At 50.9% G+C, this 19,882-nt stretch overlaps 2 protein-coding genes across 4 annotated transcripts; one reads left to right on the top strand and one right to left on the bottom strand.

Annotated features, from left to right (window-relative positions):
- The first annotated feature begins 692 nt into the window (after positions 1–692).
- TLCD3A (TLC domain containing 3A) lies at positions 693–8,746 on the top strand. 3 transcript variants are annotated; one of them, XM_045984477.1, is made up of 5 exons: positions 693–871; positions 1,302–1,385; positions 4,973–5,177; positions 6,540–6,635; positions 7,115–8,746. In XM_045984477.1, the coding sequence occupies exons 1-5, from the start codon at positions 750–752 to the stop codon at positions 7,382–7,384; spliced, it is 777 nt and encodes a 258-aa protein (XP_045840433.1). In that variant the 5' UTR covers positions 693–749; the 3' UTR covers positions 7,385–8,746. The 3 variants fall into 3 exon arrangements, with proteins under 3 accessions (XP_045840433.1, XP_045840435.1, XP_045840436.1); XM_045984479.1 differs by lacking the exon at positions 1,302–1,385; XM_045984480.1 differs by lacking the exons at positions 4,973–5,177; positions 7,115–8,746 and having other exon boundaries at positions 6,540–6,597.
- A 143-nt stretch (positions 8,747–8,889) lies between these two features.
- On the bottom strand, positions 8,890–17,198 carry GEMIN4 (gem nuclear organelle associated protein 4). Its single transcript, XM_045984476.1, has 2 exons — positions 16,269–17,198; positions 8,890–13,117 (listed from the first exon to the last, which is right to left on the bottom strand). Exons 1-2 carry the CDS (start codon positions 16,276–16,278, stop codon positions 9,954–9,956), a joined length of 3,174 nt encoding a protein of 1,057 aa, XP_045840432.1. The 5' UTR covers positions 16,279–17,198; the 3' UTR covers positions 8,890–9,953.
- Positions 17,199–19,882: the final 2,684 nt, after the last annotated feature.

The raw sequence follows: 19,882 nt of genomic DNA, 5'->3' as shown, positions 1-19,882 counted from the left end.
GATCGTTTCCTTAAGACTCCCGTTAAGACTCCTTAAGACACAGCTTGGTAGATAAGCCAGGCGGGCATGGCCGCAAGCCCGCCGGTCCTCTCCTTCCTTCTGCCAAAGAGAGATGCCCGGGCCCGACGCGGAGGGCTTGCCCACCCTCGGGGGAGGGATGGGGGGCTCGGCCGAAGGCATCTTTCTCCCCGGCTTTCTCGGGGCTTCCCCCACGCCGCCGCCTTCGCCTGGGGCTGGGGAGCCAAGGAGGGCAGTGGGGGCAGGTGCGGGGCGTTCCGTCCATCGGGTCGGTCCCGCCGGGAGGGGGACGCGTCCGCGGTGACGGAACAGACGCCAGGGGAGCCTCGGCCCCCCCGCGGCCGCTCGGAAGGCTCGTGCGGGGCGCGGCGTCGGTGCCCTCGGAACCTCCGGAGTCGCAGCTCGCCGCTGCCGCCAGCTCTCCGGCCGGCCGGGGGAACCCGGGGAAGCCTCGCGGCCCAGGGGCGGCGGCGGCGAGACCCCGCCCCGCCCGGCCGGCCCGCGCCTATCGCGGCTGCCGGCCTGGTCACGCGGAGAGTGGCGCTGCGGGCTCGGGGCCAGCGCCCGGCGGCTGCCGGAGTCGCGGCGCGGCCGGGACCGGGGCCGGGGCGGGGGCGGAGGGAGGAGGGTAGAAATAGGGCTGGGCGGGCCGCGCCAGTCCGGGAGTCGCGCAGAGCCTACCTGAGCCACGCCAAGGGCGCCGAGCGCGGCGACCGACCCCCGGAGCACCCATGCTGCTGACGCTGGCCTCAGGCTCGCTCTTCTTCCCGGGGCTCTTCGCACTCTGCACCTGGGGGCTGCGGCGCGCGCGGCCCGCCTGGAGTGACTCCGACTGCGTGATGATCAGCACCAGGTAGGGGCGAAGCCGGGCGCCGTCCGCCCCACCCGGCCGCGCGCGGGCTGCCCGCCTCCCCGACCCGCCGGCGCCCGCCCCTGCGCCGCGCGGAGGGCGGAAAAGGGGGGCGACAGGAAGCGAGGGGGCTGCTTCCCTGGTGCCATGCCCCTCCGGGGCGCTGGCCGGAGCTCTCGGAAGACCCCGGCGTCCTCCCAGGGAGGGAGAGGGAGGAGGATGGAGGGCGCCCACGCGGGTCAGGACCGGGCGGGAAGCGGCTGGTCCACGTCTGCCAGCTGCTTTGGGGTCGGGAGCGCGGCGGCGGCGGGAGGCTCTCCCTCACCGCCCTGGCAACCTAGGGGAGAGGCAGGTTGAAGGCTCTGGGCTTTATGCTGTCCGCTGGACTGGATTTTGCCCCCACCCCCCTCCTTTCTTTTCTGCCGCACGTTAGGCTGGTTTCTTCAGTGCAGGCTGTGTTGGCCACCGGGTCAGGGATCGTCATCATCCGTTCCTGTAGCGACGTGATCACGGACAGGTAACATCCAACGCCAGGTGCAAACACCAATGACAGCGCTGAACTTTTTCGAAGTTTCCACGTTTGAGTGGCTCCCAGGCGCTAGTCCTTTATCAGCACACACGGTTAGGTAGCTGATTGATGGGAGAATCTGGGCCCCATAATTAGCCCCTCCTCCTCTCTTTACCTCTTTCAGCCTCACCCACTTCAGAGAAAGTAAACTGAAGACATGCTAGAGAATGACAGGGTCTGAGTCTGATTTCAGGTGGCCCACTGATTCAAGTTCTTTATGAGCCACCTAAGTGTGAGAATTATTTGGAGTGGGGGTCTGGCCTTTGGGTCTTTTAAATGATTTCACTAGAGCCCTGCTCTGGAGCATTCTTTGGACAAGGGTGGTTAGCAGAGACCCTCTGTGGAAAGGGACAAATCCACCAACCCTTTCTTTACAAGGTCTGCTCCTGTGTTTCCTCTGGATTTGCTAAAGGCAATGAAAAGGTTTCTAGGGCGTTCAGGAAATTGACCTGTACCTGAATTACAGCTCAGTCCCCAGGCAGGTCAGGAAAGGTGCATCGAGTGAAACAAATCATAAAGACCAGTCTACTTTGTATAGTGTTTAGACCTGGGCAGTTCTGCCCCGTGCCAGCTTTTTCTAAAAAGCCATTGTTTCCACCTGTCTTCCTAGAACCACTCTTACTTTCTCCTCCTTAAAGAATGGTAGTCCAATGTGCAGGGAATGTCTCACAGCCTTTCCTAGTCCCTTTCTTGTCGATTCGGCAAAGTGTCCTGGTTCTTACCAGTTGAGCCTGGAAAGGGATGGGAGCAAGAGTGGGGTATCCATTTCTCTGTGGTCTGCAAATTTAGTGTCTGAATCTTACTTGGGATTAGTCCTGCCGTTGTGACTTTTGTGCTTTCCTTCTTGTGCCTATTTTAAACAAAACCAGCTACTGGCAATGAATGATAGATACCGAGAGAAGATAGGTCAGTTGATCTTGACTGCATATACCAAAGGCTAACAGTATTTGCTTGGCTGGCTTCAATTTTTTATTTTCACTGAGCATTTTCTGATCATGCAGCAAATTCTCTTACTGTTCCCAGTCTGTCACATCAAGCTTGAAATCAGCCTCTTTTGAGCTGATATAAGGGCAGGCATTGGGCAACCACTATATATTCCAGAAGATGTTTGCACACCGTTAGTTCTGTAGCACCCCTGTTGTGTCTTCCCCTCAGAAGCTCTGTTTTTAGTGGCTGGATCATGGTGGCACACCTGAGTTTGGTTTTCAGGTTCCTCCATTTCTGTATCTTTATGCCTTAGATTCGCTGGTCACAAAATGGAGATAGACACATCTCTGTGCCCTCTGTCTTTGCATGTATGTATAAGCATGTTTTAAAGGCACCTAGATCATCTTGAAAAAAAAGGCCTTTTGGGGTTCGTGTACTGTACTCTCAAATATTTTTCTATCGTATGCCTTTTCTTCCTTTTTAAAAAAGATTTTACTTGAGAGAGAGTGTACATGCTTCTGCACTCAAGCAGAGGGAGGGCAGAGGGAGAAGTAGACTCTTCCCAGAGCAGGGAACCCGACATGGGACTCCATCCCAGGACCCTGAGATCATGACCTCAGCTGAAGGGAGATGCTTAACCATCTGAGCCACCCAGGCGCCTCTATTATATGCTTTTCCATGTTATGTCTTCACACAGAATATGTATCTATAAATCCCCCCCAAAATTATATGCATAATGTGGTGTGGGACCAGAGATTTCAGGAGATTCTTAAAGGAGTCCAGATCCCCAGAAGGGCTAAAAATCCTGTGCAGTTTTAGCAGTTTAGCACTTATATTTGGATAGTGCCTTTTACATTTAAAAGGACATTCACACTTCTAGTTTTTGGTTTGTTTTTTTTTTAAAGATTTTATTTATTTATTTGACAGAGAGAGAGAGATCACAAGTAGGCAGAGAGGCAGGCAGAGAGAGAGGAGGAAGCAGGCTCCCTGCGGAGCAGAGAGCCCGATGCGGGGCTCGATCCCAGGACCCTGAGATCATGACCCGAGCCGAAGGCAGCGGCTTAATCCACTGAGCCACCCAGGCGCCCCACACTTCTAGTTTTTTAATCCACACAAGAACTTTGTCAGGGAAGGAAAAAACAAGAATTATTATCTTGATGCTACAAAGAAAGTTAAGTCCCCGGCTGGTGGCAGTTAAGATTATAATCCAGACCTCTTGTTGTCCTGCCTACCAGCCACAATTTCACATCCCATTGAATCGGTACTGTTGTGCAAAATATCAAAATCCCATGCACCTCTGGAGGGGAGGGGTCAGTTGTATTTCAGCTAAGCTTAGTAGTTCTTCATAGTTAATGTGCTTGGAATTGCTTCAAGAAAGCAACTGGAGGCCGTAGATGAGCAGTAGAATAAATATTGCCATATCTTTGTTGCCCAAATGGAACCTGAGGAATTCACATGCACATCTAGTGTATTTGCCATTACTTACGTGTTTGCCTGTTTCATTGCTTCTTAATGATACAGTCATGCCGCGAGAAGTGTGGACTCGTTCAGGAATAGAAATTTGAATGGCACCCTCTCTGGAATATATTGCCAGTGTTGCAGTTCAGTGGACTGGCTTCTTGGGAAATCACCAGAAACAGAGTTAAAAATACAAACTTGAGCTTGCAAGGCCATGCAGGTAGAGGCTCTGGGGAGTAGAGTCCTTAACCAGCACTGCAGGTGATTCTGGGGTTCAGGTAGTTTGAGAACCATGAAACTAAACTGTTTCTTCTCGCTGACTCAGGGGTACTCAGTAAAAATGTGGCAGTTGAATGAAGCTAATCCTTCTCAGCGAGAGTGTATGATTTCTGTTTTGATTTTCTCCTTTTTCTGTAGAATGATTATTTCTCATTTGGGAACAAAATGGTAGACATTGGAGACTTCCCTTCTAATCTGCTCTGGGCCTGTGATAAAGAGTCAGTTTAGACTCTGCAAATATGGAATCAACCCCTTTGGGCAAGTAAAGGGGAATCTGTCTTTTGTCCCAGCTTCTCTGCTTGTATCTGTACTGCTGTAAGGTAGTCCTTGAGCTCCGGCTCCTTTCCAGATGTATTTTTCTTAATGAGTGGAATTGGGATTAGCCACAGAATTACCCACGCAATTACCCACACAATTACCCACGGTCAGGGTAGCTTCCCAGAAACTCCTGAAAGTGGGGTTGCGAGCAAATATGTGAGGAAACTCCCAACTATTGAGCAACTAAGTAGAGTTAAACCGGAAATATTGGATTGGGCATTTGAGACACCTCCGAACAAGTTTCTTGGTGGGGCTAATGAATCATTTGTAGAGATATCTATATCAAAGTTAGCTTTGATCAGAAAATGCATTCAAAAAGGCTAAATCAGGGAAATGGTGACAGCTGGTTACTGAAACACCTGGTGCTGAGTGAGTCCCAGCTTTCTGCCTCTGACACCTAGTAACTGGCCCTGTAACTGAGAGAAAAATCTTCACTCGCCTTATTCATCACTGTCAGAGTCTCCCTTGTAAAGCGTTTGGAGTGAAAATAGCCAGTTAGGTACAAAGCTGACATCTGTCATCTTCTCATGGACTGTTCATACGCTTTCTTTTAGGCACTGGCTTGCCCGAGAGTATGTCTGGTTCTTGATTCCGTACATGGTCTATGACTCCTACGCTATGTACCTCTGTGAGTGGTACCGAACCAGAGACCAGAACCGCGGACACTCCCTTGCCACCTTCCGAAACTTCCTGTGTAAAAACCGCCTCATGATCACACACCACGCAGTCATTTTGTTTGTCCTTGTGCCAGTTGCCCAGGTATGGCCTTCCCAGACAGCCGACAGCCGACTCAGTCCCTCATCTCCTCCTGTTACACTGGGTGTCTTTGACCAGTACTTATGAGCCTGGATTGTCCCTCTTTCTTTCCCCTTCCTCCCGCACCCACTGTCCTGTGCCCACTGCTTCCCTGGTAAAGCCTCCCCGGCAGATACTGTGGGGGAAAAATGCAGTCTGCAATGTCGCTGATCCCCCCTACCAGTGCTGTCCTTTATGCAGTCCCCCAGCCCTCTGTGATTCCCTGGCTCTGTCAGAGGCCCTGTCTTTATTTATACAATATAAAACAGCATACAATACAATACAAAACAACATACAGATTTTTTTTTTTTAGATTATATTTATTTGACAGAGATCACAAGAAGGCAGAAAGACAGGCAGAGAGAGGAGGAAGCAGGCTCCCCACCAAGCAGAGAGCCCAATACGGGGGCCCGATCCCAGGACCCCGGGACCATGACCTGAGCCGAAGGCAGAGGCTTAACCCACTGAGCACCCAGGTGCCCCCACGTTGTTTTAAAAAAAAAAAAAATGAGAGTAGCTCTGGTGATGTGCTCTAACGTTGTCAAAGAGTACTGTATGTGGTATGTTGATGTCGCAAAAACCCACTCTCAAAGCATATAGCCTTAGAATGGGGTCCATTTGCCCATCCCCCTCTTCCCCCCACCCCTGAGTAAGAGAGATGGGAATGCAGAAAGGAAATTAGTAATTCCTAAGTGCCTACCAGGTGACAGATTCTGGACTGCAAAGCTCATCGCTTTCTACTAATAATTTGAAGTATTAGAAATGACAATTAGATATTCTCCGCCCTGTACCAGAGAAGAAGCAGCTGGGACTCTAAGAGCTTACTTATTATGGTAGTAAGTGACAGAGTGGTCCTTCTCCACTATCTTATTTTTTTCTGACAAGATAAAGGGAGTGGTGAGAGTACATTACATTTGTAACGAAGATTCTCCTGGTTGCTCTGGGACCCTGACATCTAGCACAGGAGCCTGGCACATATTTTGTTGAACTAAATTGGTCAAGTGCCCTTGGCATGACTAAGTTAGATACCCAAAAGTAGGCTACAGGGTTCCCTCCGGCTGTCATTGGATTTCAGAAAAAGCTTGGTGTGTGATGCGATCCCCTGACCTCTGAGTTGCCTCTGGATCCAAGGGGGTTTGCCCCTCCAAGCGCTACTGCTGTGGAAGCCGAAGGCTATCAACCAGGTCTCTACTCGCTCCCCTAGCATTGCCCTTTCCCTTCATGGTCTCATGGTTACCCTGTCCAGTAGCCCTCGTTAGAATGTTCCTTCTGGTGGTTCCTTACCCTCTAGTTCTTATTTCCCTTTCCTTCCCTTTTCCTCTGTAGAGGCTCAGGGGAGACCTGGGGGACTTCTTTGTCGGCTGCATCTTCATGGCAGAACTGAGCACTCCGTTTGTGTCGCTGGGCCGAGTCCTGATTCAGGCACGTATGGATGACGGGGCTATGGTGGTGGGAGGAAGCTGGCCCCCAGCTGACTGGGGGTGTGTGGGAATCCCATAGCGCTAGGAATGGTGGGACAGGACACCCTTCAACAGATGCAAAGGTCACTTGGTCTTCTGAGCCTGTGGGGGTGACATTGTACTTTTGATTCACACTTGATACAGTTTTTTAAGTATTTCTTCTGGCCACAGATTTGTTTTGTTTTGTTGTTGTTCTTGTTGTTAAATCCACTGTTCTTGTGTGCCTCTTGGCTGGGTGGCTTAGGCCAAGTTCGTATCACTGTAGGAAAAACTTCGAGCCTGTGTGCACACGGAAAGAGAGCAGCACTCAGCCAGCTTGCCACACGTGTCAGAAGACCGGACCTGTGGCTGTTCTGCCGCGGGCCTCAGGCCGGTCGCTCCCGGAAGGCACTGCACGCATGGCGTGGCGCTAACGGCCCTCTCCTCCCCTTCCTCCTGCAGCTGAAGCAGCAGCACACCCTTCTGTACAAAGTGAACGGAATCCTCACGCTGACCACCTTCCTCTCCTGTCGGATCCTCCTTTTCCCTTTCATGTACTGGTCCTATGGCCAACAGCAGGGACTAAGCCTACTCCAGGTGCCATCCAGTATCCCCTTCTACTGCAATGTGGCCAATGGCTTCCTCATCGCTCCCCAGATCTACTGGTTCTCTCTGCTGTGCAAGAAGGCAACCCGGCTCTTTGACAGCCTCCCAGTCAAAAAGGACGGCTAAGCGCTCCCGGGAGTCAGGCCGTGAAGGTGCCGCCTCTCGCTCGCTGCCGCCTCCACGCAGTATTCCCACCGACCAGACTGTGCCCTGGCTGGCCTCAGGCTTTTGGGTATTGATGAGCAGCTGGGTTTGAGTTTTTCTAAAGGATAGTCATCTAATCTCCCTCTCCTAACCTGCCCCTTTGGCCAAAGCACTTTTTTCTAAGTAACAGTGATTGGATCCTGTCAGACCTCCACTGGCAGCAAGGCGGTTTTAACAAAAAGCCCAAGGATCCCTCCTCGGGTCTTACCTCAAGGATTCTGGGAGGTAGAAGCATGGGGTGTGGAGACAGGTAGACCAGGGTGCTAAGTGTCCGGGCACCTGCCTGGCCCAAATATTGACGGCTACCCACCTTTCCTACCACTCAGGGCAGCATCTATACTCACTGGGCCAGCAGTAGCAAGTGACGAACTCGGTTCTTGTGATGTTGGCCTGGGAAAATCATTGTGGGTAGGTAGTTTTTTACTGTTTACTAGGTAACTCATCCTGTCATCCACGTGCCAGTGTTGAATTCCCGTGTCCACTGACTTCCATTCAGAAGCCTCCCTGGCAGGGGAGCGAGAAGCAGGGAAGGGAACACTTGAGTGGGTTGGGAGGCCGATGGGTCTGCGCCACTGCAGGCTGATGTTGGAAGACTAATGTCAAACTTGTGAGCTTGTTGTCCCGTCACAAATCCTATTCCTTTCTTATGTCCCCTCAAACCTAGCTTTCATCACGTCCACACGCACAGGATGCTGTTGTTAAAACCGCAGGGTAAAGGGACGTGGTGCCTAGCAAGCTCTTTCCCGGGTAACCCCTCACTTTGACATTGTCTTTTTCATAGGATGTGGAAACGGGCTTCTGTATCCTAAACCGTGAGAGGTATCCTCCAGGCTGCCTCCTGCTAAGCCAGAGCTTCTGTTACAAAGCCTGTTCCCGCAGAAGCGTACTGCCACCTTGCCGCAGAAGGCTGGGGAAGAGGGCAAGAGCGCCCTGGCCAAAACATGTCCTGTGGACTGACCCACCTACCATTTGCAGATAGGATCCTCTGGTGCCAACACTAATTGTTCCTTATCCACTAGGATGGGTTTTTAGAAACTGCTACCATGAGGTTTTTTGTTTTTCAAATGGTAGTAAAAATCTAGATGTTTTAAAGTGCCTTTTAACTCACTGTTGTCCATGAACTTGCAAAGTACTGCGTATGTAACAGTGTCTCAAATTCTATTTCTGTCTTTAATGGGTGCCATTTAAAAAATGTCAAATGCTGTTTTGTTTTTTTTTTACCGTTTTTGTTTACTGTCTTTATAAATCACCCCTGTGGTGATTAAAGTGCACTAATATTTCCCAGCTTCTCATTTGTGAAAATACATCAGTATCGACTTCTCTTCAGACCCATCCTGTGACCTGACTGGAATCCCTGCCGTGAGCTCTGGTTTCCGGTCTGTGTTCACATCTACCATGCAACTGGCAGAAGTGGGGGTGTGGTCACACCTTTAGCGTTCAGGAGGGCCTAGCTCATACCTTCCTCTAACATGTTCCTGGGGTTCCAAGAGTACCTCATCGGGTCCTAGGGTTCAAGCCCAGTGGTCAGGCAGCTCTTGGCATGATCTTCCTTTCCTACGTGAATCCCAGTTAGGAGCTGGAAGGGAGCCAGAATAATGCTTTATTGTGAGGGTTAAGCATATGAAAGTGATGGGGGCATATCCTTTTTCCCTCCTTGCCTCTCAAACACCTCTGCAAACAGTTCTCCTAGTTCTGAGATAGACATTGGACACATTAAGGTCCCGTATTTAAGCCCCTGTGTACACCACTGCCTGCTGCCACTCAATCTTGAAAACCATGACAGCCTCCCCCAGGCATAAGATAATTATACCCCAGCCTTTAAACCCATCTCTGGTGTTGACCAGACTGTTTTACAAAACAGCCCCTCCTGCATCCACTAAATGGAGCTCAAACTCCATGGCAGAAGTCCTCCAGAACACACCCACTTTCTTGGGTGTGGGTTATCAGTCTACTCCCTGACACTCTTTTTGGTCCAATGTTCTCCTTTTTACAGTGGGGCAGGCCTTTGGGGTTCACAAACCACATGGCCAACTGGTGTCAGAAGTTTTTTTTCCTTTGTTGCCCTTGCTAAGACTCCATGAAGGGGCTCTTGAAGAGGCTTTCAGTGGAAAAGAACATACACCTTGTCATTTTTCCACTTGGGTATCTTCACCTTTGGACTTCTTTGCTGAATTCTAGGGTGGGTAAGTCCAGTTATGAACACGTTTCTCCCAGCTGGCCTTGATATTTAAGACTCTAGCTGAGCCCAACTGCACAGCACGTCTGAGTCTAGACTATGACTAGAAGAACTCAAAAGAGACACAATGAAACTCAAACGAGAATTTTATAATTTGTATGTTACAAACACCTAAGAAACTATTTTCTTTACAGGTATTGCTGTATATGTTTTTAGCTTGTGTACAACTTCATGTAACAAAGGCTTGTGTTTCTCAGCTCGAGCCCCTAGAGACCCCACCAAGCCAGGGCCCAGCTGTTCTCTGGTGTACGAAGGTCAGAAGTTGCTGATCTTCTGCAGCAGGGTCTGGCGCCGCTCCTCAGGGCTAATGTTCTCGGCGATGGACTTCAAGAAGCGCTGCTCGTTTACCTTCTGGAGCAAGGAGCTACCAGAAGGGTTGGCCTTGCTCAGGGTTTCATAGCAGGTGAGGATCTCCAAGGCCAGAACATAGAGCGGTTCGCACACCTCTTGGTGGAGCATGGCCATGATATGCAGAACGTGACAGAACACCTGGGTATAAAAGAACAGGGTCTCCTGGGTCAGGTCCTGTTCTTGAGCCCAAGGGCCAACCGACTGAATCGTGCGAACAGAGTCCAGGAGGTGGGTCAGACTGTTACAGAGAAGCTTGACTACATGGCTCCAGCCTTCCATGGGAAGCCAGTTACGACAGCTCTGGCTGCAGAGAAACTGGAAGGCTCTCAGGAAGAGCACGGAGAACTGGAGCTCCTGGGCGAAGGGCTTCAGGTTGAGCAGAGGAACGAACTGAATGTACTCCAGGCTGTACGGGACATGCAGGAGTTGCTTCTCCAGCAGTCTCCTGGTCAGCTGGTACAGGTGCTGCCACTCTTGGGGACTGCACCAAGGCAGGACTTGTACCAGGACCACCAGGAAGCCCTTGCTGAACAATCTGACCTCCTCGGGGTTGCCCACGTCCACCACCAGGAGGGACAGCATCTGCTCGGAAATGCTACTGGAGATGGAGCAGCACTCCATCCAGGCGAGCAGCCCTGTGCCCGCGCCGTACCCAGGGTGGGCTTGGGAGGTCCACTGGTCCTCAGAAAGCTTACAGATCTCAAAGAGCGTGGCAGGCACCTCACACTTAAAGTGGCCCTCGAAGAGGTTCTTCATTCTCAGGCGCACAGTCCAGTCAAGCTGCTCCAGCTTCCGGTGGAGCCAAGACAGGGACTTGATCCAGGTGTCTGGGGAGAAGGTCTCAGTGTTGGCCAATATAATCTCACAGAGGACCTCCAGGATATGGATCACCATGTCCTTCCCATCCAAAGAGAGGCACCGTTTCTCCCTGGGGAGCTGCCAGTATTTGCTGAAGCCATCTAGGAGCTGGCACAAGCTGAAGAGGAGGGGGAACGGAGAGCAGGTGTGGAGCCAGTATTCCTCCAAACACGCATTCGCTTCAAGAGTCTGGATGAAGATCTTCAAGCTGAGGTCTACCTCTTTGACATCGAGCAGCAAGAAAGGCAGGACGAACTCCTTCAGTACCTCATCTGGCTCAAGAAGAGCGGCGACCGGGATTCCCTGGGGCTTCACAGGATTCATCAGGCAGCCCAGGAGCTCTAAAAATTGCTTTTCTTCCTTGGGTGTGGAAAACTTTGTCCAGACGGTTTCTTTGAGGCAGGATACCACAAAGCTGGTGGATGGATTTGGACCCTGCTCTTCCAGAAACCGGAGAGCGGGGAAGGCAGTGAGAATCTGGGCCAGGAACTTATGGGTGCCAAGACTGACCACGGCCATGCTGCACATTTTCTTTACGGTGACCTCCGGGTGCAGGATGACCAGGCGGGCCACAGAGGCCACGGCTTTAGCTAAGCCCTGTTCAGAGGCACTCTGTGTGAGCTGGTTGAAAGTTGTATTGACGTCCTCCTGAAACCCATCCAAGTAAGCCAACAGCTTTTCAGAGAGACCCTTCCGCCCCCAGGAGAGCAGGGTGCCTGAGAGGACTTTATTTTTATCTGGCAGCGAGAGGTCTGCATAGCATTCCAGAATCAAGCTGATCACTTGTTTGATTTGAGATTCAGGGATGGCTCTGTCTGCCGTGGTCACTTCTATCACCGTTTCCAGCAGCTTTAACACCAGGTCTGGCTCTCGGAAGAGGGCCCGGTTATTAAGCAGGCAGGCTAGCCACTCGTCTGAAAAAGCCCACTTCTTCTCAGAAGCAAAGATGTAGCACATTTCCATATGCCGGTCCATCTTCTGCTCGATAATGGCCATGGCAATGGAGGCAGTGATGTCCTTCTCAAAACCCTTGTTCTTCAGCACCTTGGCTGTTTTCCTCAGGAAGTCTGCAACGCACTCTGCCAGCTCTGAGACCACCTGCCTCTCCTCCTTGGACAAGCTGGTAGAATCCAGGTAGAGCCTCAAGTTCTGGCTGAAGGAAGTCAGGCTGTCACACAGCCGGAAGCTGTCATAATTTGTCCCCTGGCTGCCATTGAGCATGGCCTGCAGCTCCTCCCCCCACTCCCGCAGCAGGCTGCACATGAACTCAAACCCGATGAAGATTGTTTCGCTTGGAAGCTTGGCCAGAGAGGTCAGGCTGATGTCCCGTTCTGCCTCCTTTACCTTCTCTGCCAGTGCCTGCTGGTGATACGGGTTCTGGGTGTCCGAATTCCACACGGAGATCACCGTGGCCAGTTTATCCAGATACACAGTTGCAGACACTTCCTGGGGGTCGTCCTCCATCAGTGCAAACACAGTCAGCATGTCTGCCAAGTTGGCTAACGCACAGCACTTCATCCCTGGGCAGAGGATTCGACTCTGGATTTGCTTCAGCCCGGTAAGCAGCATGGCCAACAGGGGCATGGTGGGACACACATCTGGGTCCGACTTAAACCTCTTTGGAGGGTGGGAAAACTCGTCTGAGGATGACAAATACTTATGGGCCATTGTTCTAAACTGGGAGAGCAGGGGGTCCTGCTGATTGCCTTTGTGCTTCATCATTTCCCACCAGACGCTGAGGAAAAAGGCCACATCCTTTGAAGACGTGTCAATGGACATGTGCTCCAAAAAGCGCTCGAGTTCTGCACGGCAGATAGCGGTGGGCAGGGCCATCAGGAGCTGGATAAAGAGTCCAGAAGCTTCCAGAGATTTGAGCAGCTCAAAAAGGACCGTGTGATTGATGGTAGGGATCATGTTGCCTACTGAGAAGAACACATCTTCCTGCCACCGAGTGTCAGTATCTGAAAGGGTGACGGGGTAGGGCTGAAGAACCTTGGCCCAGATGATGATCAGAGCTTTCTTCTTCCAGGCAAAGGGCTGGGAGCAAGCTGTGGCAGAGGAGATCTCCCTTAGGGCCTCCACAATGGGCTGCCCAACGCGTTCCCAGTCAGACTTTGTCATTTCTGTCAGTGTTTTGGGGTGGAACAGCTGCTCGGCGAGCAAAAAGCCTCCATGCAGAATAGTCATTTCCTCACAGATATTCACAGGTCCTGCACAGACAGAAGCCGCAAAGACAGAGGGTGGTAACAAATCTTTAAAATAAGAGAGACCTCAGCTGGGAGGTTGGCTCTCATTATCGGGGTTAGAGACAATAAGGGTTCTAAGAGGGGAGGAGGGTGGGTTCTAAGAGCCGCTGCAGAGCTGGAATCAAAAGGACTCAGCTAAGGAATAAAGGACTCCCAAACTCCCTAGCCTGGATTGGGAAGACCATGGGCATCACTGGGTGAACAGAATCAGAATAGCTTTGGAGGCACCAGTGTTCAGTTTTGGTTATTTGGAGTCTGAGGTAGAACATTAAGAAGGTCAAGCCATCCTCCAGCAATGGAAATGTGGCTCAGGGAGGTCTCTGCCCAGAGGGGTCAACTGAATGAAAAAGTAAATGAGACCCTGCATGAAAAGCATGTGTAAAGGAAAGGGCTAGACCCTCCAGCAAAGGATGGGCCAGCAGAGGACGTGGGGAGGAAGGGCTGAGAGAGAGAGCGAGCGAGCACAGTAGTACCAAGCTACAGGGGGCACCAAGTATGTACTGTGGAATATGACAGTCACGCTTCTAAGTAATGATACAGCCTAAAAGGGGCATGGGCCAGGGCTGTGGACATAGAAGCAATCAGGCAAGCCCTGCCTTCCCTCTTTTCTCCTAAAGCCTGTTTTGCAAACAAATTTCTAGTTTTCTGCCTTTCAGGGAAGCTGTTGACCCTACAGCTCTGTCAAACAGAACAAGCTACCAAAGGGCTCTGGTTCTTTGGTAGAACTCAGAAAAATACTTTAGTAGATTTGGAAAGAAAAGTCCTTTCTCCAGGGAGCCAGGAATCAAAAGGCTTATCAAGGAAGGCATTTGGGGATGTTTAATTAGACATGGCTTTAAATCCTAGCTCAACCATCTAGAAGCAGCTAAAGTTTCTCTGAGCTTCCCTTCTGTGTATGTGGGGAAAATACAGACTTCATATTAGACTGGGAGGATCAAATGATATATAGTAGTCAAGCCCTCAACACGGAGCTGGTTGTTCAGTGTAAGCTCCCAATTCCATCTCCCAGAGCTGCCGCTACACAGGATACAGCTACTATAAGCCTCTGGCTACAAAGAGCCTGAGAAGTGCTCAGTAAGTGTTGATACCCCACAAATCTTTCCATTGTTGGGAGGGGAACCTTGTCACTATTCTTTGCCTTCACTTGCTCAGTAACGGGAAAAGACGTAGGTCTTTCTCAGGTAAGCTGCTTCTGGCCCAGAAACAAAATCAGAGTACAAACGCTACTCACTATCCAGTATTCCATTTCTCCCCCTCTTCCAGGGGCCCGGAGATGCCACCCCTTCTTCATTCACCCACACCCCCAAGAACATATCTTTCCCAATTTCACAGACCAGGAGCCAACAAGAGAATCTTGATTCAGGAGATTAAAATCTATCTTGGCTTTCGACTTCACAGGAGCGGCAAAGGCCAAAGGATCAGCACTCCCATACAACCAACTGCTGAAGGCAGTCCAACTTGGCTCCCAGTGAAGGAGGCAGGCTCCCAGAAAGAGTAGTTGCTCAGAGGTCTCACTAGGGATTCTGCCCCTCTCCCTTTTTTGGCTCAGGCTGCTCTCCTAGGCTCCCAAAATATGTTCCCATCGACTCTATAAATTTAAACTTATTGCCCAGTCAGCTGAGATATTTGTCCCCCAATATGTCTTTGCTGTGCTACCTGAAGGAGTAAGTCCCAGGGCCTATTGGTTAATAGCTGGGCAAATCCCACGTGTTTTTATCACTACTAAGTGCCCATGTATGTTTATTAAGTGCTTACTCCGTGCCAGGCACTGTGCAAGATCTCTTTTAAAATTCTTCAAATCAACCTCTTGAGAACCATTCTTGTTTTAGAGAAGGGAACACTGAGATTCAGAACAATCTGCTCAGAGGTCCCAACTACAGTGTGGTGGGGCTACCATAAAAATCACCACAGCTGCAGCCCTCCATGCTTCCAGCTCTGCTGTTACACCATGGAAGGCCTGGCTGGCGACAGGACGACACCATTTCTCCACAGCCTGTTCCTGGCACATCTTGGGGTACCTCACCCCAGCTCTATCAGGACAGCCTCCTGGTCTCATCTCTTTAAAAAAAAGCATGTCCAGGGGAGGGGGGTTATGGACATTGGGGAGGGTATGTGCTAGGGTGAGTGCTGTGGAGTGTGTAAACCTGGCGATTCACAGACCTGTACCCCTGGGGATAAAAATACATTATATGTTTATAAAAAAAATAAATAAAAAATTTAAAAGCGGGGCGCCTGGGTGGCTCAGTGGGTTAAAGCCTCTGCCTTCAGTTCAGGTCATGATCCTAGGGTCCTGGGATCGAGCCCCTCATTGGGCTCTCTGCTTGGCGGGGAGCCTGCTTCCTCCTCTCTCTCTATGCCTGCCTCTCTCCCTACTTGTGATCTCTATCTGTCAAATAAATTTAAAAAAATTGAAAAAAAAAAAATTTAAAAGCATGTCCAGCGCGGGGGTGGGGGGGGGGGAGGGGAGGCCAGAAAAGGAGCCACCGATTTATACCAGCTCCCCACTCCCTCCTCCCAGACCCAGACCCTGGGAGTCTCTGAATCAAAGCGCAGGTAGGTTCAGGAGTGCCACCTCGGCTCCTGCAGCCCTTCCCGCCAACTGCTGCTCGGGTTAAGCGGCTGTGCGCAAGGCACGCACCAGTCACTGTATACACGTACTCTCAATCAAAACGCCCCCAAACTCGGTGTGGTGGGTACGTTCTCATCATCCCGGTTTTGTCGAGAAGGACCCCATGTGCGTAAGACGCTTGCTCAAGAACCCAGTGGCCATCCAATAAACGGAACCGTCGGGCTATCCAGGATTCCCCTGGGGCGTCTCGTCCGAGCCCGGCAGTTTCCAAAGCACGTGCACGAACCTGTCCACGTTCAGGAACTCTACACATCCGCTTGGCCCTTCACGTGGAAAGGCACCCCGAGGGGGGCAAGACGCGGACCTCGGAGGGGCCGGGGCTAGAGCGGGGCCTCCCCCCCACCCCCGGCCCCGAGGACACCCCCGCCCTCCCACACCCTTCCCGACCCCGACAGCTCTCTTAGCCCGGCCCGCTCAGCACTGCTCTGGTCGCGGGTTTCGGGACGCAGACCACGAGGGCTCAGAACCGGGAGCCAAGACACCCACCTAGGTCCATGGCGGAGACGCTGGCTGCCGCGCGGGCCGCCCCTCCCCCGCGACGCCCCGAGGGCGGCGCAGGCGCCACGGCACAATGGGTGGTTCCGGGCGTGGGGGCGGGACAACGGGCCGCGCCTCAGCCCCCGCCCACCATCTGCCCAGGAGCCGCGCCGCCGGCCGCAGGCCTCCCTCCGCTCCGCGCACGCGCAGTCCTCACCAACAGGTCCGCGGCGCCCCAGCAGCCCGGCCCACAGCGCCCCCTACCAGCCCGAGGCCCCCAACCAGCCAACTGGCAAGTACCCGCCCTTCCCTTCCGCAGAGTGCGCCTCGCCCCGCCCCGCAGCTCCAGCCCCCAAGGTTCCCTTTGCTCCCGCGGCTCAGCCACGTCTCTGTCCAGCCCCTGCCAGCCCCGGTTCGCGAGTCCCAGTGGTTCCTACCCGCTAGCTCCGTCCCAGGCTCTGCGTTCGCTCCCATCCGGGAACCCTCGGGATCCTTCGCTTACAGTTCATCCGTACTGAACGACCTCCCCAGGCTGCCCACCAATCCGCACAGATGGGCTATTCGGAGAGGCTTCCTCCCCTGAAGAGTGTCTGTGGCACAGACGCACATTCCACTCCCCAACAGCTCCGCCCCAGCGCACTTTTCTCACGGCAGCACAGTATCCTTAATTTTCTGGAATCGTAGGCGCCTTTAAAGTGTTACTGGCTGCCCTCCCCCAAGAAAATGCACTTTGCTAGCCAGAGCAACGTTGGGGGAGATCCAATCCAATAGCCCCCGGTTCTGAGAACACACACACGAATTTCCCACGTTCTTCTCACACATTACCATGTCTCCTGTGCTCCCTTTCCCTTCTTCCCTGACCTAATCACTAACCTCCAGTGTTTCTAACTCTCCATCCTCCAGCTTCCAGCACCAGCTATCACCTAGAGAGGACATAGGGGCCGGGCTTCCCCTCCTCCAATGTGCCAAGTGGAGTTTGAGCTGGCCTGTGCTGCTGTTAAGCAGTTGAAGGGACCTGTGAGTGATCAGGAGAAACTGATGGTGTACAGCTTCTACAAACAGGCCACCCAGGGCGATTGCAACATTCCTTCCCCACCTGCTACAGATGTGAAAGCCAAGGCCAAGTGGGAGGCGTGGAACGAGAACAGAGGGATGTCCAAGATGGATGCCATGAGGATCTATGTTGCCAAAGTGGAAGAACTAAAGAAAAAGGAAACTGGTTAAGGAGGACAGAGTGTGAAACAGAATGAAGTAGCAGGGTTCCTCCGGTAGGGAAAAGGGCTTCTTAAAGACCGATGGCTGAAACATCCCGAAACCATAACCACCATAGCTGAGAACCATCAATAAATCTCTTAAACTGCATGAGTGTGAGTGACTGTTGTTGGAAAGATGATTAAACTCCAAGTGACTGTGAGAGTCCTGAGGTGTCCAAAATATATAAAAAGCAGCTCTGCTCTAGGGAAAGTTCCATCACAACTGGCTTTATGATTTTGAATAAGAGTTCCCAGCCTTCCTATCCCAGAGTATATGTGAATGCTTGGCAGGAGGAGAGAGGTTGGGGGAAGAATCATGCTATGAAAACACCTTAAGATTTGAGGTCAAAAGACCATTCTCCAGAGGCTTGGCCTCCCGGGAAAGGGGAAAGGAGAGTAGGCCAAGGCCCCTTTCTTTTCAGGGGTTGTCCGTTCACTACTAACCCAACATTAGTGAGGGGAAAGGGGCTTTGGTTTCCAAAAAGCTAAAGTCAAATCCTACTACCAAAAGCCCCTACTGGAACGCAGGCCTGACGGAGTTAATATTTTGAGGGAAGTCAAGCTTTCAGTGAAGCAACTGATGCATGACAACACAGCAGATGAGAAACAACAGATCAGATGGTTTTAAAATCCCAGTCTCCAAAAGCCTCATTAGAGGCCGTGCAACCAAGGTTTTCTTGGAATTAGTTCGTAGCTAACCCTGATTTCTGCTTGGAGATGTCTATGGGACAATATGTGTAAATGAGTTTGTTTTAGAAGCACAAAACACTCCTTCACAAGGGCTAAACACACCCCTTTTGGCAAGGGCCAAAGTGTCTGTGCTCAGCTTCCACTCCTTAGTGCCAATTATCACAGAGGCATCGATGCACAGTAAGTGCCCTGGGATATGGAGGAAGCTATATGCTATCATTAAAGGCATTTCAGAGAAAAAAGCTCCCAACACTTTTCCTCAAAAACTATTTTCATAGATTAAGACATCAGGTCAGTTCTAGTTCCTGAAGGGCCATTAAACAACAGAAGCAACAACCATAAAGATTTCAGAGGACAAAGGAAACCAAATCTCACCATGTATTTTCAGGATCTTCTGTTGCTATAGACTAAGTACATGACGTGAGAATAAAGTATTCCAGGATGTCACAGTGACTGAAGAACTATTTTAGGTTGGGCAAGAGCCACTTTGTACAACAGTTGTGCTGTCCTCTCTTCTTTTGGGGGATATTACAAGCACATTTTGATGCTTTAAGGCCCCGATTCACAATAAGTGTGAATTACTAGTAAAAATAATTATGGAACATCTTGCTCCAAAATATGGTGTTAACTGAGGCACTGTAGGTGTAAGTCATACCATTCCATAAATCATTATAAAACCTGATAAAGTAAAAATGCACCATAGTTAGGACTGCAGAAAGCAACTATAGGATACATTACTAAAAAATATATAGTGTGTACAGTATGCTGAATTTTGTGGGGAAAAGGGAGAAAATAAATATATTTGTCTGCTTAATAAGGAGGCAAGGGGAATGGAATTGGTAGGAGCAAGACTTTTCAATGTCTATCTTTTTAATTTTCGATTTTTGGATCACTGACTCTGTCATAGAAGTCTGAGGCAAGAGTATTTCTTGGGGCGCCTGGGTGGCTCAGTTAGTGACAACCGACTTGGTTTCCACACTCAGGTCATGATCTCAGGATCATGAGTTTGAGCCCCACATTGGGCTCCAGGATCAGTGTGGAATCTGCTTAAGTTTCTCTCTCCCACTGCCCCCACCTTGGCCCTCTAAAAATAAATAAAATCCAACAACAACAACAAGAGCATTTTTTTTGTTGTTGATCATTAAGGCCAGAGTAAATTTCCTACTGACTTCCCAGAAAGGTAAGAAATCTTAGACCAAACTGAAACTTCCCATGAATTCTCACCATAAATTTCAGTGGACAAATTGGAACCCTCCTAAAAACTGCTAAACCACAATGGCAACTGCATGTGACAGGTGAGATGGGCAGAAAATCCCATAAAGGAGCTGTGAAGGTCCACAGCTTTGCTAATTCTACCAAGATGTCAAGCAAATATGGATTTCGTACTAACTCCCTGGGTAGGCTCGGGGAGTGCTTGCAACCCAGCCATTCTAAATTTCTCTGGATTTAAACCCAAGGGAAGTTTGAATTTAAACTTAATATGCCAGAACTCCTCAACCCTCAAGGCCAAAAAACCCAAAATAACTGTTATGAAAACACAACCCCAGAGAAGCCAAAGAACTTTCCAAATTCATGTTTTAAAATGCCAGCTTGGGCAAAACCATCTTATAACCTTGTTTTCTAATAGATCATACCATCCTAAGAGGTATTATTCAAAATCCATACAATAATTTCCCCGTG

Source organism: Meles meles, chromosome 18 (assembly GCF_922984935.1).
Source record: "Meles meles chromosome 18, mMelMel3.1 paternal haplotype, whole genome shotgun sequence".
Lineage (NCBI taxonomy): Eukaryota > Metazoa > Chordata > Mammalia > Carnivora > Mustelidae > Meles > Meles meles.
Note: the sequence above shows the minus strand (reverse complement) of the source record. Positions and strands in the feature narration are given on the sequence as shown.

What these genes read in the sequence shown, in the direction of transcription:
- TLCD3A (XM_045984477.1), top strand. Translation starts at nt 750, where the DNA reads ATGCTGCTGACGCTGGCCTCAGGCTCGCTCTTCTTCCCGGGGCTCTTC. An exon ending in AGCGACGTGATCACGGACAG is followed by an intron (nt 1,386 to 4,972) that starts GTAACATCCAAC and finishes GCTTTCTTTTAG; the next exon opens with GCACTGGCTTGCCCGAGAGT. An exon ending in TCCTTGTGCCAGTTGCCCAG is followed by an intron (nt 5,178 to 6,539) that starts GTATGGCCTTCC and finishes TTTCCTCTGTAG; the next exon opens with AGGCTCAGGGGAGACCTGGG.